Below are 27,362 nucleotides of genomic sequence, written 5' to 3'. Positions count from 1 at the left end.
GCCCATGGAACATTTTTCAAAGTACCCGAAGAGGGCTAGGAACACCTACCCAAGGTTCCACTTTTTTTTACAGCCCTGAATTCATTCTCAGAGAACAATTCCTCAGAGACCTCACCTGGGGTAAGTGGTGGGAAGAATACCCATGCTGCAAGCCAGAAACCTGTCCTATTGGATCCAGGACATAGGGCTGTCAGTTCTGCACTTGGGGTGTCTTGAGACATCTTCATGGAGAAAGTTGTCTTTTGTGGTGATCGCACACTCCCTTTCAACATTGTCTGAGAGTTCTGCTTATCGTCCTGGACTCCTCCTGTGGCTCTTTTTCTGCATCTCACAAGCAATGTGTATTGATGTTTCTGTGTCTTTTCTTCAGTTGCTCCTGTTCTTTTGTTTCACCTCAAATTACTATCAAGTCACACTAGGTTTCTCTTTGCTACGTAAGATTCTTCTCATCATTTCCCTCAGCTCAAAACGATCTTGACAGACTAGAGAGATGGGCCGAAACTAACAAAATGAAGTTCAACAGGGACAAATGCAAGATACTTCATTTCGGCAGAAAAAATGGAAATCAAAGATACAGAATGGGGGACGCCTGGCTTGACAGCAGTGTGTGCGAAAAAGACCTTGGAGTCCTCGTGGACAACAAGTTAAACATGAGCCAACAATGTGATGCAGCAGCTAAAAAAGCCAACGGGATTCTGGCCTGCATCAATAGGGGTATAGCGTCTAGATCCAGGGAAGTCATGCTCCCCCTCTATTCTGCCTTGGTCAGACCACACCTGGAATACTGCATCCAATTCTGGGCACCGCAGTTGAAGGGAGATGTTGACAAGCTGGAAAGCCTCCAGAGGAGGGCGACTAAAATGATTAAGGGTCTGGAGAACAAGCCCTATGAGGAGCGGCTTAAAGAGCTTGGCATGTTTAGCCTGCAGAAGAGAAGGGTGAGAGGAGACATGATAGCCATGTACAAATACGTGAGGGAAAGTCATAGGGAGGAGGGAGCAAGCCTGTTTTCTGCTGCCCTGCAGACTAGGACACGGAACAATGGCTTCAAACTACAGGAAAGGAGATTCCACCTGAACATCAGGAAGAACTTCCTCACTGTGAGGGCTGTTCAGGAGTGGAACTCTCTCCCCCGGGCTGTGGTGGAGGCTCCTTCCTTGGAGGCTTTTAAGCAGAGGCTGGATGGCCATCTGTCGGGGGTGCTTTGAATGCGATTTCCTGCTTTTGGCAGGGGGTTGGACTGGATGGCCCATGAGGTCTCTTCCAACTCTACTATTCTATGATTCTATGATTCAAAGGGCCACCCACCATTCTATAAAGCAAAGTCATATGGCTGGGTTGGGAATGTACACTACCCTAGGTGTTTGCATCATTTATTTATTTTTAAATGTCAGTGCCATGTTTTTCAGAATGGAAACAAGGAGTTAACCATCCATGGTTAATGATCAGGGGACCCACCTGGCAAAGGTAACTTAATTAAAACCTATCCCACACTACAAACCCCTCTTCCAACAAATCCTAAATCAATCCCCTTCAAGAAAAAAACATATACAAAAGCTGTTTTTTAAATGAATGTTTGGAGTAAAAAGAGGGAAGTTTTGCATTAAAGCCCAAAAGAAGTGCTTTCACTTTGAAAATGGAGGAACATTGTGTGTTCCCACAGCAATGGCATCAAGATATGATGAAAATGAACAAAATCTGGCTACCAGTATTTTAAAAAATCTAAAATCAGGAAGGTAAATAAAGAACAACACTCTGAAAACAGATGAATTCCAGACATGAATAAATCAGGACCATCTAACATCTCCCAACAAAGGAGTCCCCCAGGCAGTAAACAGCCAGACCTTGAAACTGAAAGGCTATTGAATGCTAATCAAGGTGGCCAATTTAAACACTCACACCTGCCTCAAACAGACAAAAGTTATTTCTCCCACCCTGGACATTTCACAGATATATAAACCCCACTTGCATAGTTTCCAACATATTTCACAACCTCTGAGGATGCCTGCCATAGATGCAGGCAAACTGTCAAGAGAGAATGCTTCTGGAACATGGCCATACAGCGCGGAAAACTCACAGCAACTCAATGATTCTGGCCATGAAACCCTTCAACAACATATTAACACATTTTTTGCTGGTGTGGATCCAGCCTAGAAGAAGCATAAAACAGGGGATATAGCAATATCTTTAATGTGTGTGTGTGTGTGTTTTTTTTTTACATTCACTTGTGGATACAAACTTATTTTGGATGCAGTAGAGGCTGATATTATCACTCTGCCTGTAGCAACTCTATACTACCTTCAAAGAAGAGCATTTCTTCATGCAAGAAAACTGCCTGGAAGAAGATTACCATTTTGATCTGGGAATAACAAAGTCTATTCTATCAACTTAAATAACAAAGCAATCCAGTTACCTCCTCGATCACAAATCTCAGGTGTAGCAACACTTATGGACTTCTCTGTCCCAGAGTTCATTTGGATAAACCATGACTGAAAATAAAGGAAGCAGAAAGAAAAGTAGCAGTTCAACATGTTTCCAAACCCCTAATATTCAAACTAATATTATCATGTGTGAAATGAAGCCTTCGGGTCACATAAGACTTGCATATGTAATCAAAAATATTTGAACCTTTTAGAAATCAATTAAAGTCTTCCAAAATGTATCTGCCATAGTTTTTCTTTCCTTTGCACATTTCCACGTTTCTCCCATTTTAGCCCTCCTTCACCATTCTCTCATACCAATGCTGCAACCCCTCCCTGCAAAAAACAAACAACAACAACAACAACAACAACAAAAACCACCACCACCACCCCGCCCTGAAAACAGAAAAAGGAGGCTGAGCTCCTGTAAAAAGACTTTACAAAAAGGACCTTTATTTGTCAGAGGGTTTGTTAACTGAGGTATGGCCTATAATATTTACCAAGTAACCAGGCCTCTGTGTATTGACTTTGTATGTGTACATGGTGTTTGTTGCTAAGGAAAACAATACCTGCATAGTTTTTCATTTCCATAGCACAGTTAGTGGAATATGCTGTTTTCACTATACTTTTGAGACACAGCAATTTAAGATATTGTTTCCTTGCTTTAAAAGGGGGGAGGATGAACAATCAAAGTGTGATAACTTTGAATGTGGGAGGACTGAAATTCATAACATGGTCTTCTACATTGCAGAGATTCCCTGAGTCTAGGCTGGCAAGAATGCTCAATGGCAATGACCCGGAATTTAGGCTGGTGAATGGCATTTTTTTTGTGGACCGTGATGGAGTTCTGTTCAGCTATATTCTAGACATCTTACGAACCCTCCAGATTTCCTTACCCAGTGACTTCTCAGACTACCAAAGGCTGCAGAGGGAAGCTGTTTTCTATGAGCTCTATCCTGTGGCCGATCTTCTAAGTCAAGAACATTTGCTGAAATCAAAACTGGAAATCTTGGAAATACGGTTCTTGCTCCAAGAAACCCAGGCTTTTTTCCGGGTTTTCGGTTCTTGTAGCCTAACCATCAGTGAACTTGCTGGAAGGATCATGGTCTTTGAAGAGAAACTTACAGGGACAAGCTGGAAAAACCACGAGGTACCGTCACAGAAGTTTCTGACACCCCTTTTTCTGGAGAAGCCTTCCCATCATGATCTTGTTTTTCAGTGCGGCACTGACTACAATGATCAGTTTGTAGCAAGGTACTTTAATTGCATTTATAGATATCTTGCATAACACAACACAAACAATATACTGGGATTTATTTCTTAAATTATTTCAGTCACTGCAAGAATGAAATAGAAAGCACTTGAGCTGGCTATTTTGTGCCCATCTGTGAAAACCTTTGGTTCCTACTTGTCTTGGTTTTAAGTCAGGAGTGGGCATATACAATCCATAGCCGATGCCCTGGCTCTTCATGTACTCCCAGTTCACCTCCAACCTAACTGTACACCAGAAATTGGGCAGAATCTCCTCCCTCCCAATCTCAATAGCATGAGTGGCCATTTGGGATCTCTTTTGGTATTGAAAAAAAGGTCCTTTGAGTATAAAATAGACTTATGAGAAAAATAGCAATTATACAATATATACTGGAGGTTGATCATATTTTGGTTCTCACTTGGGGGCAGAGGGGAAAGAGGTGCAAACTACAGGAGAGGTCGAAAATGGCAGATATTTTCATGGGGAATGGAGCCGATATAGACAACCCCAACCTCCGGAGGTTGCCTTAACTCTTATATAGAATTGGCTTGAAAAAGAAAAAGGAAGAATTCTGCAAGGTAGATCCTTCAGTAAGTTTCATTCAGTGTGTATTTTTAAATATATATGTCATCAATATCCTAAATTTAAACAGGAAGTCATCTGAAGAAATCTATGCCAAATATATCTTTGGATAGCATAGCGAAGGGTTAACACCCCTGCTGCCTGTGCCCCTGATTTCACCTCACTTTTTCTCCCTATGACAATTAGATTTTTAAAAATTTGGCTTGTTGTGGAAACAAGAATTGGTGATAAAGCTTCAGTGGAGACACCTGTTGATAACTCTTTAAGAAGTTATTTTCCTTTTTGAGGGGTAGATTTCTCTCACTTCCTGTTGTCTCACCCCTGTTCTTAACTAGTTGTTGTTTGTAAGTCAATTTCAAAATAGGAGCTATGGTATGAGGGTGGAGTGTCCAGGTGAGAAAGGTAAAAACAAAAAGTGGGACTAGACCACTTCTTATGTCCTTTTAAGTGTAAAGGACATAAGAAGACCAAGCTTGCTGTTTCTCTAATTAAAGCACATGAGCACATAGAGCTTTCTCTTATATTCAAATGGTGTCAGAATGTTGCTTTCTTCCAACTGGAATTTGCTTCCTTGACAAGTCCAACAATATTTCCCATAAACTCTTGAAAATCAGACAATTTCACATTGACTTTCTAATATGTTATTTCCTTTTTCTAGGCTTCAGAAATGTGACTTTTCAAAAACTGAACCAAATGCATTAATATTTCATAAAATCTCTTAACACAAAAATCTTTCCCTCTTATTTTTTCAGATATGTTTCTATAAAACCTGATCAAAGGAAACTGTTTAGTGGTGCTAATGTTCTAGGCCTGCTGATCGACATCTTACTGAGAGAAGGGTTTCATTTGATAAGCACCAGAACCGTCTCAGCTGAAGAAAAAATTGAATGTTATTGTTTAGAAAGAACAAGGCCTCAAGAAGCTCTGGCAATCAATATAGGCCAAACAAAGAGGGACACTCCTGAACCACAAAGGAAGGCAACCCAAATGCACAAAAGGAAATAACGTCTACATGCTAAGAAAGATAGCATGAAATACAAAAGTAGCACCTCAAATGTATCAGTGAAACATACACTTTTGTTGTCACTTTGTCCTTGTCTTACATTTTTGTTAGGGATATATGTTTAAACTAGGACTGGGAATCTGCAGATGATGTTGAATTCCATCTCATCAACTCTAGCCAGCATGGTTAATATTCCTAATTTTGAAGAATTGTAGTCCAACATCTGAAAGGCTATACTTCCCCATCCGAGCTTTAGGTGCCTTTTGGGGTGCCTTTTGGAGGGATTGGACTACAGTCCCCATTATCCCACAACCTGTGGGATGGTGGGAATTGTGGTCCGGTCCCTCTGAAGGGCACTCCATTGTGGAAAGGTGGATTTAGGCAATGCTCTTGGAATAGGAATCAATGACATTCCTTTGAACAACCCTCTCAGATTGCTTACAGCACTCCTATCCCCCCTTTTAAAATATTATTTCCAAATTTAAAAAGGTTCTTTTTGAGGAGTTAAGGAGGAAGTTATGACCTGATGGCCCCCATTTTATCTATTGATGGTGATGTTTGCTTTATTACCTTCGCTATTTGGTTAAAACTGTGTTTTTGTATTTTGCATTTTAATGTGCTTTTAATTTGTTTATGGTATCTGAATGTTACCTTTGATACTGTTTTATATTGGTTTTATTTGTCATATTTTGTTTCTGTTTCGGCTTGGCCCCATGTTAGCCGCCCCGAGTCCCTTCGGGGAGATGGTGGCGGCATAGAAAAATAAAGTATTATTATTATATTATTATTATTATAGGTGGCAAATAAAACATTAAAGATGAATGTTGTCTGTAACCTTATCTAGTTGCTTCCTGAATGCAAGAATTTTATTTCATGTCAATGCAGTTGCTTCCCCCACCGCACCCCATTGCTGATGGTGGAAAATTAGGAACATAGGTAAAGGTAAAGGTTTCTCCTGACGTTAAGTCCAGTCGTGACCGACTCTGGGGATTGGTGCTCATCTCCATTTCTAAGCTGAAGAGCCGGCATTGTCCGTAGACACCTCCAAGGTCATGTGGCCGGCATGACTGCATGGAGCGCCGTTACCTTCCTGCTAGAGCAGTACCTATTGATCTACTCACATTGGCATGTTTTCGAACTGCTAGGTTGGCAGGAGTTGGGGCTAACAGCGGGCGCTCATTCCGCTCCCGGAATTTGAACCTGGGACCTTTTGGTCATAGGAACATAGTGTGATGGATTTATTGCCATGCTGCAGTACCAGTACTGGTCAAGGCTATTATACTGGCTCTTTACATAGGGAAGCATGGACCAAAGTCCCATATGTCCTGATTTACTGCCATTTGACCCAATTTGCAAATGCCCTTGTGAGGCCCATGTAAGAAAAATGCTGACAGTTTGGGAAAACGTTTCTGCAGAGAGGAAGTTACTTTTCAAGGATAAAAATTAAGGGGCAAAGATGTAAAAATACTCCTTTTAATTCAAAGTCATAAGCAGGAGGTCCCTTTCTGTGGAGAGGGCGAGGAAGGACAACACGAAAGTTGGATCTTCAAACTGCAAAAAACTATTTATTGCGAGCTTAGCAATAACAACCAATAAAGCATACATCAATGCAATCAAAGGATTTGTCGCAACCTGGGAAATGGTTGCAAGGGTTTTTATCACTTCTACAGAAAGTAGAAAGCATATTCTTACTGGCTTTCAAAGATCATTTATCCCATTCGTCTAATATTGGCTACGTCACAGGCATCTTAACCATCATGCAATTCCATTCGTTTTCTATGCTGTAACAACATGTGACTCTTTAGACAATGATGCTTTTCATGTTATTGACCCTGATCTCAGCATCTGTTTATCTACTTCTTGTTGCAAGTTAGGTTCGAAACCTGCTGGGAACCTTAGGGAGTGATGATCTAACCAGCTTAGTCCTGATATAGTGTTATTCTTGAAAAGTAACTTCTTTTTCTCTGGAACAACTCTTCTTCCAAACATCAGCATTTTCTCTCAAACGTAGGCTTTTGTAATTTAAGTCAATCAAAACATATGGGATTTAAAGTCATTAGAAGTATCTTTGAACATTCTCTTTTTAAACCCACGTTCCCCTCAAAAGTACATCAGAACAAAACTGGTTAGCTCATACTCCCTAAGTTTCCCAGCCATATTGGAGTTATGCTTGCAACAGAAGAGGTAGATAAGCCTGGCCCATGGATACAATGCTCAGGGTCAGTGACATGAAAGTGCCATTGTCTAAAGAAACCAATAGAAATGTATGTTAGTTAAGATGCTTGTGACATAATCAATTTTATACTAATGGGAGAAATTATCTTTGTACACCAATGAGAACATATTTGTAACTTTCTGTAAAAATGATAAAAAGCCTTGCAACCCATTTCAGGTTGCAACAAAACCTTTAATAGCATTCCTGTATGTATTTTGTCGTTATTGCTATGGCCACACAATAAACAGCTTTTTGCAGTTTAAAGATCTAACTTTCATAGTGTCTTTCCTCACCCTCTCCACTGGAACAGGGCTCCTGTTTTCGACTTTGGATTAAAGGAATATTTGTTAAGGATATATGTTTAAACTAGGTTTGTGAATCTGCAGATGATGTTGAATTCCATCCCATCTTCTCTAGCCAGCATGGTTAATATTCCATGAACCTGCCTTAGATGAACCACCTCACTACATTTACACAGTTAACAAGGCTTCCTAAGATCTACAGAGATACTTGTAGGAACACCTCAGCAAGAGTCCAAAAGTGGCAGGTTTAAACCTGGAACCTCAATCAGTGGCTGAGACTGGATGAAAAACTTATCTGAAATATTAAAAATTAACTAGGCATTTTAAATGACAAAAATGTGAGTCAAGTGAAAGGGTTACATAAGATAGCCCTGAGAATAGTGAGTTTGCCAAAGCCTGTTAGAGTTAGAAGACCAAAGCTAGTGTTGTCCTGAGGAGTGTAAGAAGGCCCCAGTGTGAGAAGGCCTGGTGTGTGAAGTTTCGGTGAGAGAAACCCCAGGTTAAAGGCCTTGTGTGTGAAGCTCCAGTGTGAAGGCCTTTTGTGTAAAGCTACTGTGTGAATCTCCTGTGTAAGTTTAGTGTGAGAGGAGGGTCTGTGAGAGTGAAGCTAGAAACTGTTTATCTGCATGAGAAAGAAGTCCAGTGTGGAAGCAAAGGAGGAAGTTTTTGTCAACAAGCAATTTAGAGCAGCACTGGATAGTGAGATCCAAGCTGTGGGTTAAGCTTGGTGAGTAAAAGAAGCCAATAATTTCCAGAATATAACTCACCAAGTTGAAGCAGAAGCCACCCAGGAATTTTATTTAATTTCAGCTGAAGGTGATGCCAAAAACAGACTGAGATACATAACATAGTAAAACATGCACCTTTATACAGTTTTCAGGTTCAAAATTCCCACCGTCCCTGGCTGGACCCAGCCTTGCTCTGATTGGCAGAGGCTCCCTGGAGAGGTGGGAACTTGACACGCCTCGGCCAATGAGAGAGTGCCGCCTGCTTGTGATGTCTCTCCCTGGCTGGCCAATGGGGGAGATGGAGGTGCGGCAGCAGGAGAAACAAAGGCAATCATATGTCGATGACAGGATTAATGAGAGACCTTATGTCAGGTCCTTTGTCAAGCGGTCTGGCGAGAGCCCTCAGGGCCTGCAAGCCAGACCTGTGTATTGATACATTGATTGAAATACCAAGTCCCTTGGATGGGAGTCTGACACATGAATGCCAGCCCTATTGTCAAAAGAGTAGCAGCATCGGAAATCTTGATGGGATTAAAATGATTCAGAGCCCAAGGAAGGGAGATGACTCTGTCTCGACAGCAGCGGCTTACCCTTGCCTCTCCAAAGAGGAGGTAAGCCATTTAGATGAATTATTGGAATGTCCAAAGGTTTCTTCATTCTCAAATGGCCTGGCATTGCCCTCCGAGGTTTGAGAAGAAGTCAATTGTTTTATTTCCAGATGGTGATCATGGCCTGAGGCATGCTGGTGGTGCTCAGGTCAGCATGGTGTGCTGGTCAAAAGTTCACATCAGGGTCACAGTGCTTCTTTTATAAGGGGCAAGATATCATAAAGTATAATAAAAATAGTAACATAAAATTGATAGGAGACATGTGGGATTCACAATGGGAGAGAAACACGAGATCCAGCATCCCCATGTGTTGGGAGAGAGACGCAGGTAGTCCCATGTGGCTTTCAAAGGGCTTTGATCTCCTTTCTGTTTCAAAGAGAGGAATCCCAGAGATTCTCCAGTGGCCCTTCAGGCAATAGGGCTTTTTGGGGTTCCCTAGAACTGAGAGACGGCACAAGGAATACATGGGGTTCATGCAGGGAAAAAGAAAAACAGGTCCCCGATACCTAAATAGTTCATAGGAAGAGGAAATGAATGGCAAGGGAAAGATTATAAAGCATAATGTTTTCTTGGCTAACCTTTAGCCTAGATAGGTAAATGTTTCTCAGCTCAAAATGGAGTCCCCTTTGTTTGTGAGTCGTTGACTGAGATGGGAAACAACTGGAAGAGTAAATTATTTGGTCCAGGTGTGGCTCAGATGGAAAAAGTAAAATAACTTTTGTGACAAGGGTTTCCAGTAATAAATAATAAATAAATTTCCAGTAATAAATAAATTCCAGCAGTTACCTTCTGCTATAAATATATGAAATATAGGACATGAAGCCTTGATTAAATGTACACACTATCTAACATGGGAAGGGTCCTTGTTGTTCGTGCCTTTGCAAATTGATCAAGATTTAATCCTTATTATCCAGCCTGATGTCCTTGTCCTTAGCAAAACTATAAGTTGCTATCTTTTATGGGGGGGGGGGGGCACCTTCAACTCCATTATGGAAACTTTATTTTTGTAAATAGTGCAACCATATTATTTTGCTACAAAGAAAAGCCTCCAAAGGAAGATATAACATTGGTCTGTGTTTTTGTTCTTTTTATTACTTTTAGCTACTGGCACCGGGTCACACTGCTGCTAAGAAGTTACTCTGCTGTACATTTATGGGGAGGGTCTTTTGTTATGAGAATGCGAGACTCTCTCCTGGGCACGCAGAAGACTGGGTGATTTGGAAGGCGCTGAACAGACAATGCTCTGGCACCACGAGATGCAGAACCAACCTTAAGAAATGGGGCCACAAAGTGGAGTTCACGACATGCAAGTGTGGAGGAGAGCAAACCACAGACCACCTATTACAATGCAGCCTGAGCCCTGCCACATGAACAATGGAGGCCCTTCTTCTAGCCACACCAGAGGCATTCCAAGTGGCCAGCTACTGGTTTGTTTGTTTGTTTTTTTCCGTGTCAGGAGCAACTTGAGTCACTTCTGGAGTGAGAGAATTGGCCGTCTGCAAGGACGTTACCCAGGGGACGCCCGGATGTTTTTGATGTTTTTACCATCCTTGTGGGAGGCTTCTCTCATGTCCCCGCATGGAGCTGGAGCTGATAGAGGGAGCTCATCCTCACTCTCCCCGGGTTGGATTCGAACCTGACAGCCTTCAGGTCAGCAACCCAACCTTCAAGTCACTTAGTCCACTACGCCATCTGGGGGCTTCATAGCTACTGGTCAAAGGGCATTTAGCATAATGCCAAGTTTGTAACTTTAATACATTACTACTGTATTCTCAACTCGCTTCTGACACGACTAATACACTAATCAGGGCCAGGCGTCTCCTTTAGAAGAAGAAGGGCTGTTATGCACACCTCTCTGGCGGAGGATGGGCCTACTGCGGCTGCGCGGGGCCAAGACTCAGCAAGGCGGCGCGGAGGGATACGGCAAGATTGTCCCTTCCTTGTGCTGAACCGTAAGAGAGTGGGAGTGAGAAAGAAGTGTTTACATTTCGCAGAATGTTTTTTGGAAAAGGGGACCTTTTGGGGGCCAGCCCAGCTTTTCCGAGCAATTGAAAGGAAAGAGGAGGGGGACTTTTTTTTGTCCTGGCGGAGGGACACGGGAAGGGCGCTGTGCTGCGTCACTGTAGTGGGCAGCTGAGGGCGCAACGCAGGCAGAAGGAGGGCGGAAGGCGAGGAGGGAGGAGCGGAGGACGGAGGAAGGTGGGCGGCCGGGAAGATCTGCCTCCCGGGGCCCCGAGCGGGCCATGGAGGCCTCGGGGGACGACGGCGGGGCGTCCGAGCTCCCCGAGGGGCCGCTCACCTCCACGCCCAAAGAGTCCCCGCCTACCTCCGAGCCTCCTTCGGAGCCCCCCCAACGGGTGAGTGACAGGCAGGCAGAGAGAGAGCGAGTGAGAGGGAAAAGAAGTATTTCTGAGGCAGCCCATACGATGTAGGGTGATTGCAGCTTGGCCCCCCACATCCGCCACCATGGAGAGTCCTGGCCTTTGTGAGGTACACGCAGTCCCTGAGTTACACATACCCCACTTACAAGCGACTCACAGTTAAGAACAGGGTTGAGACAACAGGGAGTGAGAGAAATCTTCCCCTAGGAAGGGAAATCCACGCCTGAAAGAGTTATCATGGGGGAAAGGGGTCTCCACTGAAGCTTCCTTACCAAGCCTTGTTTCCACAACAAGCCACATTTGTCAAAATCCCATTCTCACAGGGGTGGAAAGTGAGGTGTTATTTAATAATAATAATACCAACTTTATTTTTATATCCCGCCTCCATCTCCCCGGAAGGACTTGGGACGGCTTACATGGGGAACACGCCCAATCCAACAACAGTTAAAACCAACCATAGATTAAAACATAACTCAATAAAATCAATGACATTACAAAAACAATAACATAACATAAAACAGCATCATCAACCAACAGTCTATCCCAAAATTAGCACTGAAGTACGAGGAAAGGGATTAGTGCAGTATACTTCTAAAATAGGACTGGAGGACAAAATGAATAAGAATAATAAATTGTTACTGAAGGAGCAATGTCATTTAACACCAAACCTATAGGATGAAGGACGGATAAAGTGCAGGGATTGATGGTAGTTATAGTTGGGGTCTAATTTCCTATGACTGTTTAATCGAAAGCACAATGGAACATCCACGTTTTTAGATTTTTTGTGGAATGTGGACAAGATGGGTGCCCGAAGCATATTATTGTGTTGTTGAAGGTTTCATGGCTGGAATCATCTATGGCAGGCATCCTCAAAGGTTGTGAGGTCTGTTGGAAACTAGGCAAGTGGGATTTATAACATTCACACTTGCCTCCAACAGACAAAAGTTCTTTCTCCCACCCTGGACCTTCTACAGATATACCTCACAACCTCTGAGGATGCCTGCCATAGCTGTGGGCGAAACATCAGGAGAGAATGCTTCTGGAACATGACCATACAGCCTGGAAAACTCACAGCAACCCAGGGATTCCAGCAATGAGCCTTCAACAACATAAGCGAAGTATTATTTATCGTGTCTGAAGCATATTATTATTATTATTATTATTATTATTATTATTATTATTTTATCCTGCTTTTCTCCCATGGGTGGGATTTAAAGCGGCGTACAGTAGTTAAAAACAACAAAATTACATAACATACAAATTCAACAAAAACATAAGCAAAGTAAACAAATACACACTACATAAGTTAAAACACTATATCATAAAAAAATTCCTTGACCCTCAGACCATTAAGGTTATCCATTAAAAGAGTTGTTCTAGGGTCCAAAAAATGCTGGTCTGAAATAACATTCCAAACATATACAATTACCCATATCTATCTGGCTGTTGCTTATTGTTGGTCTTCACAAAAGGCCTGGTTTAATAAAAAGGTTTTCACTGGAGAGCAAAAGGTCAGTAAGGGGTTCTGGGGATTGCACCTCTCTAGAAAAAGGGAGTTTCAAAGCAGTGGGGCCACCACCGAGCAGGCCCTCTGTCTCGTTCCCACCAACCATACTTGTGTCGGTGGTGGGACCGAGGGAAGGCCTCTCCTAATTATCTCAGCTCGTGTGGGCTCATAGGAGAAGATGCAGTCCCTCAAGTTGGCTGGGCCTGAACTGTTGAGACTACAGTTCTAATTTATCAAAAAACCAGAGAGTTAATCATGCTAGATTTTCTTTGACCAGAAGCTGGCCACTTCGAGTGCCTCTGGTGTCGCTGTGAGAAAGTCCTTCATTGTACATGTGGCAAAGCTCAGACTTTTTTTTTCATGTCAGGAGCGAGTTGAGAAACTACAAGTCGCTTCTAGTGTGACATAATTATACTGTCTGTAAGGACATTACCCAGGGGACTCCCAGATATTTGATGTTTTACCATCCTGTGGAAAGATTATCTCATGGAAGCTGGAGTTGACAGACGGGATCACACCCCGCTCTCCGGATTTGAACCGCCGACCTTTCGGTCAGGAGTCCTTCCAGCAAAAGGGTTCAACCTGTTGTGCCACCAAGGGCTCCTAAGGCTGAGAATGCATTGTAGTGATAATAATGAAAAACTTTATTTGTATCCTGCCCCATTTCCCCGAAGGGACTCAGAGCGGCGCACAACAATGTAAAAACGATAAACAGTAGTAAGACTAGCAATGAATTTGAAATCAGATCAACAAAAAACCCAATAAAAATCGATATGGAAGTAAAATAAGACGTATTAAATTGACACCAAAAACTATCCTCCATAAATAAGGTGTGATTATGTTATATAAAAGTATTAAAGCATCCCAGCCACTGCTCTGGTTAATAAGACCGATGAAATCCAGTTCAGAATTAATCCCGTTTACATCCTCCAACCATTGGGTATAATAAAAATGATAATAATAACTTTATTTATATCCCGCCACACTCTTTCTAAGGGGACTCGAGGCAGCTTACAAGAACTGAAGTGCAGCACAGAACACATAAAATAAAACAAAAGTTTGCAAAAATCAATGAACAGCATCAAATAACATAAAACTAACAGAAAATAACTCGAATTCAAATAAAAATAACCAATGACAACACAACAATGAATTGTAGTTAAAACGAGCTATACAAACCAAGTTTAGCGTCCCAGCCACAAAACATGTTAAAATATCAACATTAAAATGACAGGGTAATACTTCATTCTATTTAGGTCATTAATTTATTATTACATTTAACCATTATCAAAAGCCTGTTTAAAAAGCCACGTTTTCAGTTCCTTTTGAAAGGTCAAGAGCGTAGGAGCTTTCTTAATCTCTCTGGGGAGGGCATTCCAGAACCAGAGGGCCACTACTGAGAAGGCCCTTTCCCTCGTCCTCACTAACGACGCTTCGAGGGAGGTGGGACTGCAAGAAAGGCCTCCCCGGCAGATCTTAAGGCCCGGACAGGTTCATAGGGAGAGATGCAGTTGCGTAAATAGGATGGACCCGAACCATATAGGGCTTTATAGGTAATAACCTATATTTTGAATTGGGCCCGGAAACATACAGGCAGCCAATGGAGCTGCTTTAATAGGAGGGGTGGTATGTTCCCTATGATTTGCTCCTGTCAGCAACCTGGCTGCAGATCTTTGTACTAGTTATAGTTTCTGAGCCATCTTCAGAGGCAGCCCCACGTAGAGTGCATTGCAATAATTCATCTGAGATGTAACTAAGGCATAGACCACTGTGGCCAGATGTGACTTTTTAAGGTACAGGCGCAGTTGATGCACAAGCTTTAATTGTACAAAGGGTTTCTCAGCTAACACCTGGGCTTCTAGGGTCAGGTCTGAGTCCAGGAGGACCCCCAAGACTGCGGACATGTGTTCTCAGGGGAATGTAACCTCACCAAGCACAGGTTGCCACCCTATACCTCGATCGGCCCCACGACTGACCAGGAGGACCTTTGTCTTGTCTGGATTAAGTTTCAATTTGTTAGCCCTCATCCAGCCCATCACAGCTGCCAGGGACTGTAGTTAAGTGGTCTGTGGTTTGCTCTTTTCCACACTCACATGTCGTGAACTTCACTTTGTAGCCCCATTTCTTAATATTGGCTCTGTATCTCATGGTACCAGAACACAGCCTGTTCAGCACCTTCCAAGCCACCCAGTCTTCTGTGTGCCTGGGAGGGAGTTTTTCATCCAGTCTCAGCCACTGATTGAGGTTCCGGGTTTTAGCCTGCCACTTTTGGCCTCTTGCTTGCTGAGGTGTTCCTGCGAGTATCTCTGTAGATCTTAGGAAACTGTTTCTTGATTTAAGATGTTGGCATGCTGGCTGATATTCGAACAGAGGATGGGCCAAAGATGTCACTGCCTTGGTCCTTTCAATACCGGCTGAACAGTATAATTTCTCCAGCGATGTTGGGTGTAGACATCTTTTGATAATGTGGCATTTCTCATTATTTATTTATTTGTTATGTATTTATTTACAGCATTTATATTCCGCCCTTCTCACCCCGAAGGGGACTCAGGGCGGATCACATTACACATATAGGCAAACATTCAATGCCTTTTAACATAGAACAAAGACAAACAAACATAGGCTCCAAGCGGGGCTCGAACTCATGACCTCCTGGTCAGAGTGATTCATTGCAGTTAATTGCACTGGCTTGCTCTCCCACCTGCGCCACAGCCCGGGCCACATCCATTGTTTTAATGTGGTGAAATATATTCCATGCGTATTCAGCAGCAGAGTAGTAAAGCACAAGGGCAGATGTCTTCACTGTATCTGGTTGTGGTCTCCAGGTTGTGCCAGTCAGCTTTTGTATGAAGTTATTTCTAGCATCCACTTTTTGCTTGCTATTCAAGCAGTACTTCTTATTAGAGATGGTTCAGAGTGACTCCCAAGTATTTGGATGTGCTGCAATGCTCCAGTGTGATTGCTTCCCAGATAATCCTCAGAGCTCGAGATGCTTGTCTTTATCTTTGTCTTAGATGGATTAGGAATCAGCTGTTTTTTCCTGTAATAGGCCGTAAGAGCACCTAAAACTTTGGAGAGCTTCTGTTCAAGCATTTCAAAGCTCCTGGCTTGAGTAGTGATGGCACAAAAGTGAAGTGAAATATGAATATTGGCAGAGATGGCAAAACAAACACCACAGGGGTTTTAACACTTCCCTATGCTATCCAAAGTTTATATATACTGTGATATCATGACAAGAGTTTAATTCATTCAGTGACTTAGGTCTTTACACAAAACATGCTTATCTCAAAGTGATTTTTTCCCCTGAAATGCTGTTGATCCATTCTGACCCCCCCCCCCCCCGACACTCCCCATTTTGTGTTACATGTTTTTAAATAAGCACATATCTATATATATAAAAGAGTGATGGCATCACGGTGACTCACAAAAGTACAGGCCCCGCAACCTCGAAATTTGACAACACAATCCATCATCAATGCCTCCAGGTTGATACAACAAAAAGAAAAGAAAAACAAAGTCCTAATTAGAGGGAGAGCAATATTTTTTTTATCCAATTGCTGCCAGTTTAGAGGGCTAATCTCTGCCCACTTCGTCTCCTAGCAACCAACTCCTAGCAAGCCAAGGGACAGCCAGGGTTCAGTTAGGGGACAGGCAGACTTTGGCTATCTAATTTGCACTGGATTATATGGCAGTGTAGACTCAAGGCCCTTCCACACAGCTATATAACCCATTTATAATCTTATATTATCTGCTTTGAACTGGATTATCTTGAGTCCACACTGCCATATAATCCACTTCAGTGGGCATTTTATACAGCTGTGAAGAAGGGTCCTCATATAATCCAGTTCTAAGCAGATAATATAAGATTATCAATAAACAGTAGACTCTCACTTATCCAACATAAACAGGCCGGCAGGATGTGAATATGTTGGATAATAAGAAGGGATTAAGGAAAAGCCTATTAAACATAAAATTAAGTAATCGTTATACAAATTAAGCACCAGAACATCATATTATACAACAAATTTGACAGAAAAAGTAGTTCCATGCGCAGTAATGCTATGTAGTAATTACAGTAGAGTCTCACTTATCCAACACTCGCTTATCCAATGTTCTGGATTATCCAATGCATTTTTGTAGTCAGTGTTTTCAATATATCGTGATATTTTGGTGCTAAATTCATAAATACAGTATAGCATTACTACATAGCATTACTGTGTATTGAACTACTTTTTCTGCCAAATTTATTGTCTAACATGATATTTTGGTGCTTCATTTGTAAAATCATAACCTAATTTGATGTTTAATAGGCTTTTCCTTAATGCCTCCTTATTATCCAACATATTCGCTTATCCAATATTCTGCCAGCCCGTTTATGTTGGATAAGTGAGACTCTACTGTACTGTATTTACAAATTTACCACTAAAATATCACAATGAATTTAAAACACTGACTACAAAAACATTGATTATGAAAAGGCAGACTGCGTTGGATAATCCAGAACATTGTATAAGTGAATGTTGGATAAGTGAGATTCTACTTTAATATGAAATAATTACTGGGATAGAATAATGCAGAACAATATAATCTCTAAAACCAGGACAGTAAATAAACAGGGGAATTCCACACAGGAAACAATCAGGGCCAGCTAACACCTCCCAACAAAGTATTCCCATCATCAAAGTCTGGCAAATCCTCTGTTTTCTCAGGGCCACAGACAGTAGAAGCACATAAAATATCGCAAACAACACCACTCTGAAAACAAGGGAATTCCAGACAAGAAACAATCAGGGCCAGCTAACACCTCCCAACAAAAAATTCACTCAGGGAGGAAACAGCCAGGCTTTAAAGCTGCAAGGCCATTACATCCTAGTCATTTTCCTAATTGCAGCATTCATACTTGCGTCCAACAGGAAAAAAAAAACCATTCAGAAATATTGTATATTCACAACCTTTAGGAAATAATATTCCCTGATGGCGCAGTGTGTTAAAGCGCTGAGCTGCTGAACTTCTGGACCGAAAGGCCACAGGTTTGAATTGGGGGAGAGGAGAGAGCCCCCACTGTTAGCCCCAGCTTCTGCCAACCCAGAAGTTCAAAAACATGCAAACGTGAGTGCATCAATAGGTACTGCTCTGGCGGGAAGGTAACGCCGCTCCATGCAGTCATCCCACATGACCTTGGAGGAGTCTACGGACAACGCCGGCTCTTCGGCTTAGAAATGGAGATGAGCACCAACCCCCAGAGTCAGACATGACTGGACTTAATGTCAGGGGAAAACCTTTACCCTTTACCTTAACTACCACCAATTCCTCAATACTTTATTTCCCATACCACCATATTTCGCCACAGCAACGCGTGGCCGGGCACAGCTAGTACTTTATAAATAACAAATGTATAAATGCACAATCACATGGAACAATAAAGAAAGAAAGATCAACTTTGAAATGGTAGAAGCACAAAGTTATGTCAAGGAAGTACATTCACATGGTACAATAAAAAAGAAAGATCAACTTTAAAATGGTAGAAGCACAAAGTATTTCAAGGAAGCACAAAGCGAAGAAGCAGAAGCATCGTTTGCTTCATACTGCACTCATTCCAGCCTCCCTCCCTCCCTCGCTGTCTCTCCCTTTCTCTCTCCATGAAGCCAAACATACCAGGGGGGAAAAATCACACAAAATCAACTAACCCCAATTTCCTCGAAGTTGACAGCACAAGGCATGGAGACACAAAGGCACGAGGCACAGAGGCTGCTCCCTTGAAGCCCTGAAGCCCTAAAGCCCTGTATTCTTGTGCTAGCGCTCCCTCTGGCACTAGCTCTTAACTCGAAATGCTGCTCTTTTGTCAAAGCGAAATTCAGCCCAAGCAACAACCTATAATTCAAAGTACTCGTATGTTAAAGCAAAATGAGACCTAGCGGCAGCTCTTAATTCAAAACATTACCCTTATGTCAAATTGAAATCCAGGCTGAGAAACTGCTCTTAATTCAAAATGCTTTTAAGTTGGGATGCTCAAGTTGAGTTTCCTGTGTGTGTGTGTATGCATATATGGCTGAAGTTACACTGAAAAAATGTCCCTTTTCCAACTTACAAACATTCATATTAAGAACAAACCTCCAGAACCAATCTTGTTTGTAACTTGGAGATTGCCTATCTTAATAATAATAATAATAATAATAATAATAATAATAATAATAATAATAATAATAACTTTATTCTTATACCTCGCCCTATCTCCCCGAAGGGCCATGCCCAGACGCAACAGCACAAAATCAAAACAAGAACAATAAACAAATCAGCCAACAATAAAACATCAACATGGATAAAACAATCATAAAAGGTCAATATACAAAATGATGTTAAAATCATGAGTTGGATCAAAAGATCTGGGCCAAGGTGCAGAAAAAAATGTCAAGTCATCAGGGAGGGGTAATTACACAGCAGGTAATTAAAGTGCTAAGTGTATCTTGAAAAAGCATATCTGAGGGTCTATTGCTTAGTAGGCAAGTAAGTCGATCCTACAAGGATCAATCATCAAAGGCCTTCTGGAAGAGCCAGGTTTTCAGGCTCTTCTGAAAAAAAAGGAGGGTGGGGGCCTGCCTAATCTCCCTGGGGAGTGAGTTCCAGAGCCGGGGGGCCACGACGGAGAAGGCCCTCTCTCTCATCCCCACCAACCGCGACTGCGAGGGTGGTGGAAGCGAGAGGAGGGCCTCCCCCGACGAGCGAAGAGATCGTGCTGGTTCATAGGGGGAAATGCGGTCTCTAAGGTAGATGGGTCCCAAACCGTTTAGGGCTTTGTAGGTAATGACCTGCACCTTGAATTGGGCTCGGAAAATAAACGGCAGCCAGTGGAGTTCCTTAAGCAGTGGCGTTGAATGCGCCCTGTAATCTGCCCGTTAGAAACCTGGCTGCCGAGCGTTGTACTAATTGTAATTTCTGGGCCGTCTTCAAAGGTAGCCTCACGTAGAGCGCATTGCAATAATCCAGTCTAGAGGTAACTAAGGCATGCACCACCATGGTCAGATCTGACTTCTCGAGGTATGGTCGCAGCTGGCACACAAGTTTTAGTTGTGTAAAGGCCCTCCTGGCCACGGCCGACACGTGGGCCTCAAGTGTCAGCCCCGAGTCGAGGAGGACCCCCAAGCTGCGGACCTGCGCCTTCAGGGGGAGTGCGACCCCGTCAAGCACCAGTTGCCACCCAATACCCCAATCAGACGTGCAAATGACCTGGAGGACCTCTGTCTTGTCAGGATTAAGTCTCAGCTTGTTTGCCCTCATCCAGGCCAACACAGCGGCCAGACACTGGTCCAGTATCCAAGGGGCTTCCTTGGATTTAGGTGGGAAAGAGTAGTAGAGTTGGGTGTCATCCGCGTAGAGATGGCACCGCACTCCAAAACTCTGTATGACCTCACCCAGCGGTTTCATTAAAAAGCATGGGGGATAAAATAGAACCTATCTTGACCCTCCCGCCATGTCAGAGAGCCCTGGGGCCACAACTAGCTACACATCCCAGGATCCCACGTGGGGGAGGGAGCTATGGCAGTTGTGCAATTACTGTCGAATTGCATTTGTTCTGCACTCGGTCTGTCCATGCTTAGTGTTTGGCTGTAACTTTGAACCAGGTTGGAGAGAACGCAACAAGATATACTCCACAGTCACTTTGCATTGCTTTAGGCTAGAAAAGATGACAAGAAAGGCAGCGCATTCCCAACATTTCATGTTGATGGCACACTTTTTAGGCAGGCATCATTTCGCAACACAGTGATTCAGTTTTGCTAGCAAACCAGAGGGGTTTCTTATAAAGAGATATGGACACATAAACGATAATAACAGAATTTATGGGGCCACAACATATGTCATGAAAAACATGTGTTTATATTTTTTAAAATATATGATTTGTAAAATAACGTTTCCAAGATTTTTGTCATTTCTCATTTGCATGACACACCTATAGATGGCAGCCAAAGGCTTTGCTTTATAGCTTCTGCCAATTCTGTCTAATGTGTACAATGTCTGTTCACAAACAACAATAATTTTTATTTATTTATTTATTTATTTATTTCTCGAACTTATATGCCGCCACTCCCCTAGGGCTCGGAGCGGCTTACAAGAACCGGCTAAAATCAACAATTTAAAAAACATCTTAAAAACATCTTTAAAAACGTCTTTAAAAACATCTTTAAAAAAAACATCCTAAAAGCACCTTTTAAAACATCAACAACAGAACTCAAAAGCCTGTCGAAACAGGTGTGTCTTACATGCCCTGCGGAAGGCCAACAAGTCCTGCAAGGCACGAACTTCAGGTGGCAAGGTGTTCCAGAGAGATGGCGCCACTACTGAAAAGGCTCTGCGTCTGGTTGCAGTTAGATGCAAAGTCTTAAAACTGGGGACTTCCAACAGGTCTTGGTCCTCAGAACGGAGGGATCTCTGAGGTTTGTAGGGAGTGAGGCGGTCCCTCAGGTATATCGGCCCTAGACCATGTAAGGCCTTGAAGGTAAGCACCATCACTTTGAAAGTGATCCGGTGCTCAATTGGTAACCAGTGCAGCTGCCGTAAGATTGGTGTTATGGGGCATCTTATCGGGACTCCTGCAAGGAACCGGGCAGCTGCATTTTGCACCAATTTGAGCTTCCGGATCACCAACACAGGAAGGCCAATGTAAAAGGCGTTACAGTAATCCAGTCTCGAGATGACTGTAGCCTGGATCACCGTAGCCAGGTTGTCCCTAGACAGATAGGGGGCTAGCCGTCTAGCCTGTCGAAGATGAAAAAAGGCAGTTTTGGTAACGGCGGAGACCTGGGCCTCCATCGTCAATGAAGGGTCCAAGAGGACTCCCAGACTCTTTACCAGTAAAGACGGGCGTAGCACTTCGCCATCCAGGGTTGGCAACTGGATATCCCCACTGCCCGGTCGGCCCAGCCATAGGATCTCCGTCTTTGCTGGATTCACCCTCAACCTACTGGAACGCAACCATCCAATAATGGCCTTGAGGCACTGATGAAAACTGTCGGGTACAGACTCCGGTCGGCCCTCCATCTTTAACACAAGCTGAGTGTCGTCAGCGTATTGATAACACTCGAGACCGAAATCTCGGACCAGCTGAGCAAGTGGTCGCATATAGATGTTAAACAACAGAGGGGAGAGAATGGCCCCCTGAGGAACCCCACAATGTAGAGGGGACCTCTCAGAGACCAGGCCTCCCCTCTCCACTCGCTGTCCACGGTTGTGAAGAAAGGAGGCCAGCCAGTTTAAAGCTGTCCCCCTAACTCCAGCAACGGCAAGGCGGTGGGTCAGAAGATTGTGATCGACTGTGTCAAATGCTGCTGTGAGATCCAATAACACAAGCAGCACCGACCCGCCCTGGTCAAGCTGGCATCGGAGATGATCCGTGATGGAAACCAATACAGTCTCTGTCCCATGCCCCGCACGGAAGCCGGACTGGAAAGGATCCAGTCCGGCTGTGTCATCTAGGAACTGCTGCAGCTGCACCGCTACTGCCCTCTCAATCACCTTGCCCAGAAATGAAAGATTCGAAACTGGGCGGTAGCTGGAGGGAACCGAACGATCTAAATCTGTTTTTTTCAGCAGAGGAGAGACCACCGCCTCTTTTAATCCCTCTGGAAAGACTCCTTGCTCAAGGGAGCTGTTTATTATCTTCAGCAGCGGGTCACGTAATCCCTCCAGGCAGGATTTCACCAACCATGAGGGTCACGGATCGAGGGAGCAAGTGGTCGGTCTAGCTGCAGCTATGAGCCTATCGAGAGCCTCTGCGTCCAGCAGGATGAACCGGTCGAGGGTGGGCCCAGCGAGTGGCTTGCCAATAGGTTTTTTTCCTATTGAATATTTTGAAAGTTTATCTGGAAAGGCCAAACATAGTGAAGAAGGTGTGCATGACTTGCCGTTGGCCCTTCAGAGACTTCAGAATATAAAATTCAAGGAGGATTATCAATCTTTCTATGTAGCACCTTTTGCCACTGTCAAGCCATTATATATAATGTATAGTGCCCAATAGGATGTATGTTGCTACTTGGGGCCCTTCCACACAGCCATATACCCCTGACTATCAAAGCAGAAAATGTGGATTTTAAATGAATTTTATTCAGCTGTGTGGAAGAGGCCTTGATTGCAGGTAAGCAACATAGACTTACAATTTTGGGAGCTTTTTAAAAACCGTGAAATTATAAAGTATGTATATTAGTTGGTTACTTTAACAAAGCATAGTCATCGCTAACCGAATATTTGATCATGTGCACGTTTTTTTTTCTTCTGCAAGACTTTTGTCTTTTAGTGAAATCAAGTCTGTTCTTTCTGGCTCTCACATTTGATCACTTATTATGATAATCATATTCCTCACTTTAGTTGAAATCCTACCACAAGATTAATTCAGTTACCAAAGTATCACACTGATGTGTCAAATCTGAATTCATGCTTAAAGAGCACAGTCCCAAATATCTCTGTATTCAACTGTCAGATATTGAAATCTATCTAGGATTGAAGGGTCGAAAGATATTTTGTCATTTTTGAAGCAGAAATGGCATAGTATGCAGTTACCGATGTCCTAGTATCATTCACTAAATTTCTTTCCTACCATTTTGAAAGCTGAAGCAGTACTGTTGCTCTCTCACCCCTTTCGCTGACATTTCAACAGGAAATATCCATATTTGTAGCTAAATCTATTGTTATTCCTAACTAGAATAGTTCCACTGAAATGAATATGACTTAATTATGATGAATAGATCAATTCATTTCAATTGATCATCTAGTCATTTATTTATTACAATATTTCTACTCTGCCCCCCAATAAGAAGAGATATCAGAATGGCATTCGAGTGAGGTGGAAAAATTAAATTGGTTTTTTTAGTGATGGGAATCATGAGACATGTTCAGTGTTGCTTGACTGTAAGTCCCTATCCAGCATAAGCTATGGTGAAGACTTGGCTGATTTAGTTCATGGTGATTGACTTAGAAGGATTTTTATGTCAAATTAGCATCTGAGAAGAAACCAGTCAACTACATCGATCTGAATATTTTCCACATCTTGCGGCACTAACAAGCACTTAGTACGCTAAATTATTTATATTTAATTTTGGTTGTATTAATGTTTTTCAGACTGGTTCATCAACATCCTTAAGTAGTAGTGAGAGTTCAGGAGAAGAATGGCTTATAAAGGTTTGCTGTCCAGGAGCACGGCATCGATATCGTAGATATGCTAAACGCAAAAAAGTAAATATTTGTCTTAACTGTTTTAACTGTGTAAGATGCCTAATGGGCTACGTAACTATATAACTATAACTGTATGCCAAGTTGTCCACATATATTTAGCATATAGTGGGGTTCTAAGTTGTCTATCCCTCCTGTTCTATGTTCTATTTCACTGATACAAGAGAGTATAACATCTAGTAGTACTTGTGCACACAGTCAAGAAACATAAACCTGATGAAACCACCATCTTATTTTGTTGCAAGAATTGCACTTGTGAACACCTTCTTAATAGCATCTGCAACTCACACAAATGGCCTTGCCTATGAATCTTGCAGAGCCATGAATCTGAAATATTCTAGAGTTGTGGGATTTTCATAAGAGACACACTCCTTTCCCACATTTCCTAAAGCTCCATTTTGTTCCTGTGTGAGTAGCTTCAAGGAAGATGTTCTCTTCCTTCGTTGTCTACTAGCAGAGTGACTGTTGTTGTACTGAACAGTGATCTTTCTCTTTCTCACATCTTTTTCACATCATATTGACATTTCAAATCACCCAGTGGAGCTAAATGATTAAAGATCCAGGACAGTTTAAATAAATGTCTGTTCACACAATGTATAGTTAAACACTAAATTGCTACAAAATATAATGATGGATATCTTTAAAAGAGCAGTATGTGGATTCATGAAGTATAAGACTACTAAATATGTTTAGGAATTTTGGGAGATGAAGTCCAAAACACTTGGAAGACCAGAGTTTGGGTATCACTCAGTTAGGTGTTAAAACCATTTCTGATGCACACTGTTGTCCCTGAAGCATGTTGATCAGACAGAGATGGCAATGAGACATAGTTTCAGATGAATTTTTTTTCTTACTTCACCTTGATACAGCGAACGACATCACATCAAAAGGCAAGAATATCAGACAGTTTAGATGCAGATGTTTTAACAAAAGCAAGAGAATGGATGCCTATTACATCTTACAAGGTACACAGTCAAACCTTTTCTTAAAGTTTTGTATTTAAAGTTGAGGCATTATTTCTATTGGTCATATGGATCTTAAGGGAATACTGCTGGATTTTATGGGGATAGTAATGTTTATTTGTAACCTCTTCTCTTGCACATTTTAAAGATACAGGTTTCCTTTTTTCCTAGCAATTCCTCGTACAATTTTTATCATTTTTCAAAAGTGTTCTTTACCTCAAAAACACATTGAGTGAAGTTGATTTAGTAGGAGGGTTAGTTTTGGATCTTAATAGAAATTACAGAGTTGATTTTCCCTTAGGAGAAAACATAATTGGTTAATATATCAGTCTTTGTACTCCCTGTGCTAGGTCATTATGTGTTCCCTCTGCATTTTTGTTAGAGAGGCTGAATTAAAAAAATAAGTAAATGAAGTGAAGTGTGAATGTTTTATATTGGGTAGAGAATTAATACACTTTATAAATAGAAATCTTAAAAAATCAACAGTAACTTTAAAAACAGATGTCAAGAAAGAATTTGAAACCATCTTAATCAAAATATCATCTACAATTTATTCATTACATAAGCCCATGTCCTCTGGAGTAGGGTTAGTTCATGTCCCTAATTATAAGGGATATCCCTTTATGAGAGCTGGAAAGTTTGTCCCTTATAGGATTGGCAGGTGTCCTTATAAGGGAAGTTCCCTATTTTTATGATTGAAAAGTGTTTCCTTTTAGACAGACTGAAAAGATGCCAAAAATCCTGAATTTATGCGGTCCTTCTAAAGACAGAAATGTATGCATCATGCAATGTATAAATGTAGACGATGCGTTAAATTTTCAGAGAAGCACATGGCCAAGTGAACTGAAATTGATTTGGTATTTAGCGACTTTCTGATTGTCAACTCTGGGCCCTTCCAGACAGGTCTTTTATCCCACGATCTGATCCCAGGTTTTCTCCTTTAAACTGGATTATATGAGTTTGCACTGCCAGATAATCTGGGATAAACCGAAAACCTGGGAAATAGCACCTGTCTGGAGGGGCCTTCTGTATGTCATGACTAGTTGTTTCTTATTGCTATTTGGAAATCTGCAACACTAATATGGTTTAGATTTAGAACATCTAAGGAGTTACTAGACGAAACAGACATGTGGCACACCTGCCACTCAAAGATGGGGCTGTTCTGTAAAAATTCACAGGGCAGCCCCATCCTCGGGAAGTGAGCACAAGGTGAAAGGGACTAATCATCTGCTCTGTGCTTGCCTCCTGAACATCCATCTGTTCAGCGTTTCATTTTCTGTGATCAAACTTATTTTTTATTTTGTTCAGAGAGACATGTATTTTTGGATATACGAGCATGGCAAGCATTGATAGCAAAACTGCCTAGAACAGTGGCTCTCAAACTGGAGTTCCCAGATGTTTTTGGCCTTCAACTCACAGAAATCCTAACAGCTGGTAAATTGATGGATTTTTGGGAGTTGTAGGCCCAAAACATCTGGAGACCCCAGGTTGAGAACCACTGGCTTAGAATGAGGGGTTTTGCGGTTCAGTCACTTACTTTTTTTTAGGGCTTATTGTGATTGTTACAGATAAACAAAATTATTGTTTTCTCAGTTTATGGGATGTGTTTCTGTGTAATTAAGGGACTTGTTTTTGCCCAGTTTACCCACCTCGTTGTAGAAGGTAAGAATTGCTGAGAAGTACTGAATGAGTAAACAACATTATGACCTCAATATCTTCAACATATTTTTAAAGAATTTTTTGGTTATTTCTTCATTTTAAGCTTTCTATATATTTACTGCTTTTGTGCCACCTTCTTTAGTGCAGAGCACTATCTCTTCCCTCCCAAAAAATATCCAAAAAGCAACCCTGGATCTTGCCATTTTATATAAGGAACACCATTCTACTGTGCTATTGTATACCGTGGGACTGGAACATCCATAGATTTTGGTATCCATAGAGGGGGAGGTCTTGGAACCAGACTCCAGCAGATATCAAGGGCTGATTGTGAAGCAAAACTGGTAGGTTGGAAAGAACAGAGCAAGTTGGAATTGAGAACAGTTACCATAGTGCCTATTGTGATGTGACACTAGAACTGCTATGTTCTGATGTACAACATCTGACTGTTGGCTAACTGTTCCACTTGGTAGAAAAGACAGACACAGCGTTATTAGAAAGCTGATATTTGGTTTGACAAGCTATAGTC

General features: G+C 42.1%; 2 protein-coding genes and 1 long non-coding RNA gene across 5 annotated transcripts in view; 2 read left to right on the top strand and 1 right to left on the bottom strand.

The window, feature by feature from the left end:
- Positions 1–2,205: 2,205 nt before the first annotated feature.
- On the bottom strand, positions 2,206–27,258 carry LOC134292409 (uncharacterized). The gene is made up of 2 exons (XR_009999653.1): positions 27,079–27,258; positions 2,206–2,489 (listed from the first exon to the last, which is right to left on the bottom strand). It is a non-coding gene; the product is annotated as an uncharacterized LOC134292409 (long non-coding RNA).
- kcnrg (potassium channel regulator) lies at positions 2,996–6,091 on the top strand. The gene is made up of 2 exons (XM_003215355.4): positions 2,996–3,674; positions 5,007–6,091. Exons 1-2 carry the CDS (start codon positions 3,100–3,102, stop codon positions 5,257–5,259), a joined length of 828 nt encoding a protein of 275 aa, XP_003215403.1. The 5' UTR covers positions 2,996–3,099; the 3' UTR covers positions 5,260–6,091.
- fam228b (family with sequence similarity 228 member B) overlaps positions 11,229–27,362 on the top strand; it is a 40,709-nt gene continuing 24,575 nt past the window's right edge. For 2 of the 3 annotated variants that reach the window (XM_062957286.1, XM_062957279.1), the window contains exons 1-3: positions 11,230–11,467; positions 24,105–24,218; positions 25,085–25,180. In XM_062957286.1, coding sequence (XP_062813356.1) covers positions 11,354–11,467; positions 24,105–24,218; positions 25,085–25,180 — 324 coding nt within the window. In that variant the 5' untranslated portion in view covers positions 11,230–11,353. Of the gene's footprint in view, positions 11,468–24,104; positions 24,219–25,084; positions 25,181–27,362 lie in introns of all 3 variants that reach the window. The other variant, XM_062957284.1, reaches the window with a different exon arrangement.

Source organism: Anolis carolinensis, chromosome 1 (genome assembly GCF_035594765.1).
Source record: "Anolis carolinensis isolate JA03-04 chromosome 1, rAnoCar3.1.pri, whole genome shotgun sequence".
NCBI lineage: Eukaryota > Metazoa > Chordata > Lepidosauria > Squamata > Dactyloidae > Anolis > Anolis carolinensis.
The sequence above is the reverse complement of the archived record's forward strand: the minus strand, read 5'-3'. Positions and strand labels throughout refer to the sequence as shown.

Bases quoted from the DNA above. Each gene is read 5' to 3' on its own strand.
- kcnrg (XM_003215355.4), top strand. From the start codon at position 3,100: ATGAACAATCAAAGTGTGATAACTTTGAATGTGGGAGGACTGAAATTC. The intron at 3,675-5,006 runs GTACTTTAATTG...TTATTTTTTCAG, and splicing joins AATGATCAGTTTGTAGCAAG to ATATGTTTCTATAAAACCTG.